At 40.5% G+C, this 1,736-nt stretch overlaps 1 protein-coding gene across 1 annotated transcript in view; it reads right to left on the reverse strand.

The window, feature by feature from the left end:
• Positions 1–1,285: 1,285 nt before the first annotated feature.
• Positions 1,286–1,736, reverse strand: part of MED14 (mediator complex subunit 14) — a gene marked incomplete at its 5' end in the record, with an annotated part of 25,449 nt that continues 24,998 nt past the window's right edge. The window contains one exon of the mRNA XM_008944034.1: positions 1,286–1,495. Within this exon, the coding sequence (XP_008942282.1) occupies positions 1,286–1,495 (210 nt within the window). The remainder of the gene's footprint in view (positions 1,496–1,736) is intronic.

Genomic DNA, 1,736 nt, shown 5'->3' on the forward strand with positions numbered 1-1,736 from the left:
ATACTTGAGCAGCTTTGACAATTACTGCTAGGGTATTTTGTGGAGGGTTGACCTTAAAACACAACTTAGTACAATAACAAACAGCAAAACAACTATTTTCTACCCTTCTCCACACTAGGGGAACTCTGTGGGGAAGCACCTTCCAAAAGAAACACCTGAAGTATAGTTAACCTATCTTGAAATAAGTGTCATACAAACACCAGTTCTCTAGCAGGTACAGAACTCTTAGGGGTAAGCCCACATGCCCTCAAGGCTATAGTCTCTCCTATTTACCTACACTATTACTACATGTTAAGCAGAAAATGCATGTTAATTTAAATCCCATCACCATTTTCAGAAACGTATGCATATCCACAGCAATTAAGATAAACACTGCTCATGTTCTAGCAATCAAAATAACCACCAAGCAAAGTTAAAATTTCTGCATAACAGCTGGATGAATAATCATACAGAAGTAGAATTCAACCTCTGGATACACAACTTTAAATCTGTTCATTGGGTTATTGGAAAAAGGCTTTGTTCTTCAGCATGTAACTGCAGCAGAACTGAAAGTTATTGTTCTTATGGGCCATCTGTGCATTAGGACCCCAAACCACCACTTACAGACAACATGCTGCCCAGAGAACCTGCTACTGCTGTTCAATGTTTCAGATATTAAAAAAACTAAAAAAATAAATAGAAGGGCATGACAAAACCAGAGGGAAAGCAAAGCACAACGTTGCTCACTGTGCACTATCCACAAGGTAACAAACATTCAGAACAACCTACGCAGCTCAAACACTTCACAGCATGTTTGGTGGACAGAACTGTATGTGCCTCTCTCAGTGCACACACTGACAGAGGAGTCACGATCACTCCAGTTACTTTTCAATCATTCACAGCACGTGGACAAATTCTGGTAGCTATTCTAACATCCCTTAATGTTCTACTGTTAAGCTCAATAACTTCATAATCGACCATGGAAACTGACACTTGACCACAGCGTATTTCCTGTGACTCATACTGGGCCCATTTCTTAAAAAGTATGACTCCTACTGTGCAGCAAGAGTTGGGCCAAAAAGAGGTGCATTCTATCACTTGGGCAGAATAGCAAACTCCAGCCTGAATCATCAGTGAAACTTTCTGCTATGCTGCCAGTACTTGCTATTAAGTTACATATTCCCATCACATCAGGAATTTGTAACCACTAAAGAAGTATGATAGAAACCAAGAAGAATTCAGACTTAAGAAAGGTTTAGTTTTACACTGGAGATTTGTCACAGATGTCTGGGTGAAGAGAATATATCTACTGGACATGTACAGTACCTGGTCGTGGTGAATTCAGTTCAGCAAACCTCTTTAGAATATTGCTAACCATCATTGGAGCAGCAACAGAAGAGTTCTGCTGCCTGGGAATGTCAGCCTGTTGCGTTGTACCCGAAGCCATATCATAAATAATTGGGACAATAATACTAACAGCTTCCTGTGGGACTGTTGTTTTCTGTGTTAGCTGGAGCTGCAGGGAAAAAAAACAAAAATTGTGTTGAACCAAATGATGACGTACTTCACAGTGCAACTTTGGGTACAGTTAAACACTCCGGGCCATAGACAGACATGTGCTTCCACCCCCTCAGTCTTCAAACCAATTATGTAACAATTGATCAGGTCTAGACTATTTTCTTCTCAAAAGCCCCCTACAGTGAGCACTGCCTCAGAGATGGTGCTAATACCAATTTGCTGTAAACATCTCATTCCTG

Source organism: Merops nubicus, unplaced genomic scaffold (assembly GCF_000691845.1).
Source record: "Merops nubicus isolate BGI_N331 unplaced genomic scaffold, ASM69184v1 scaffold32377, whole genome shotgun sequence".
Taxonomy (NCBI): Eukaryota; Metazoa; Chordata; class Aves; order Coraciiformes; family Meropidae; genus Merops; species Merops nubicus.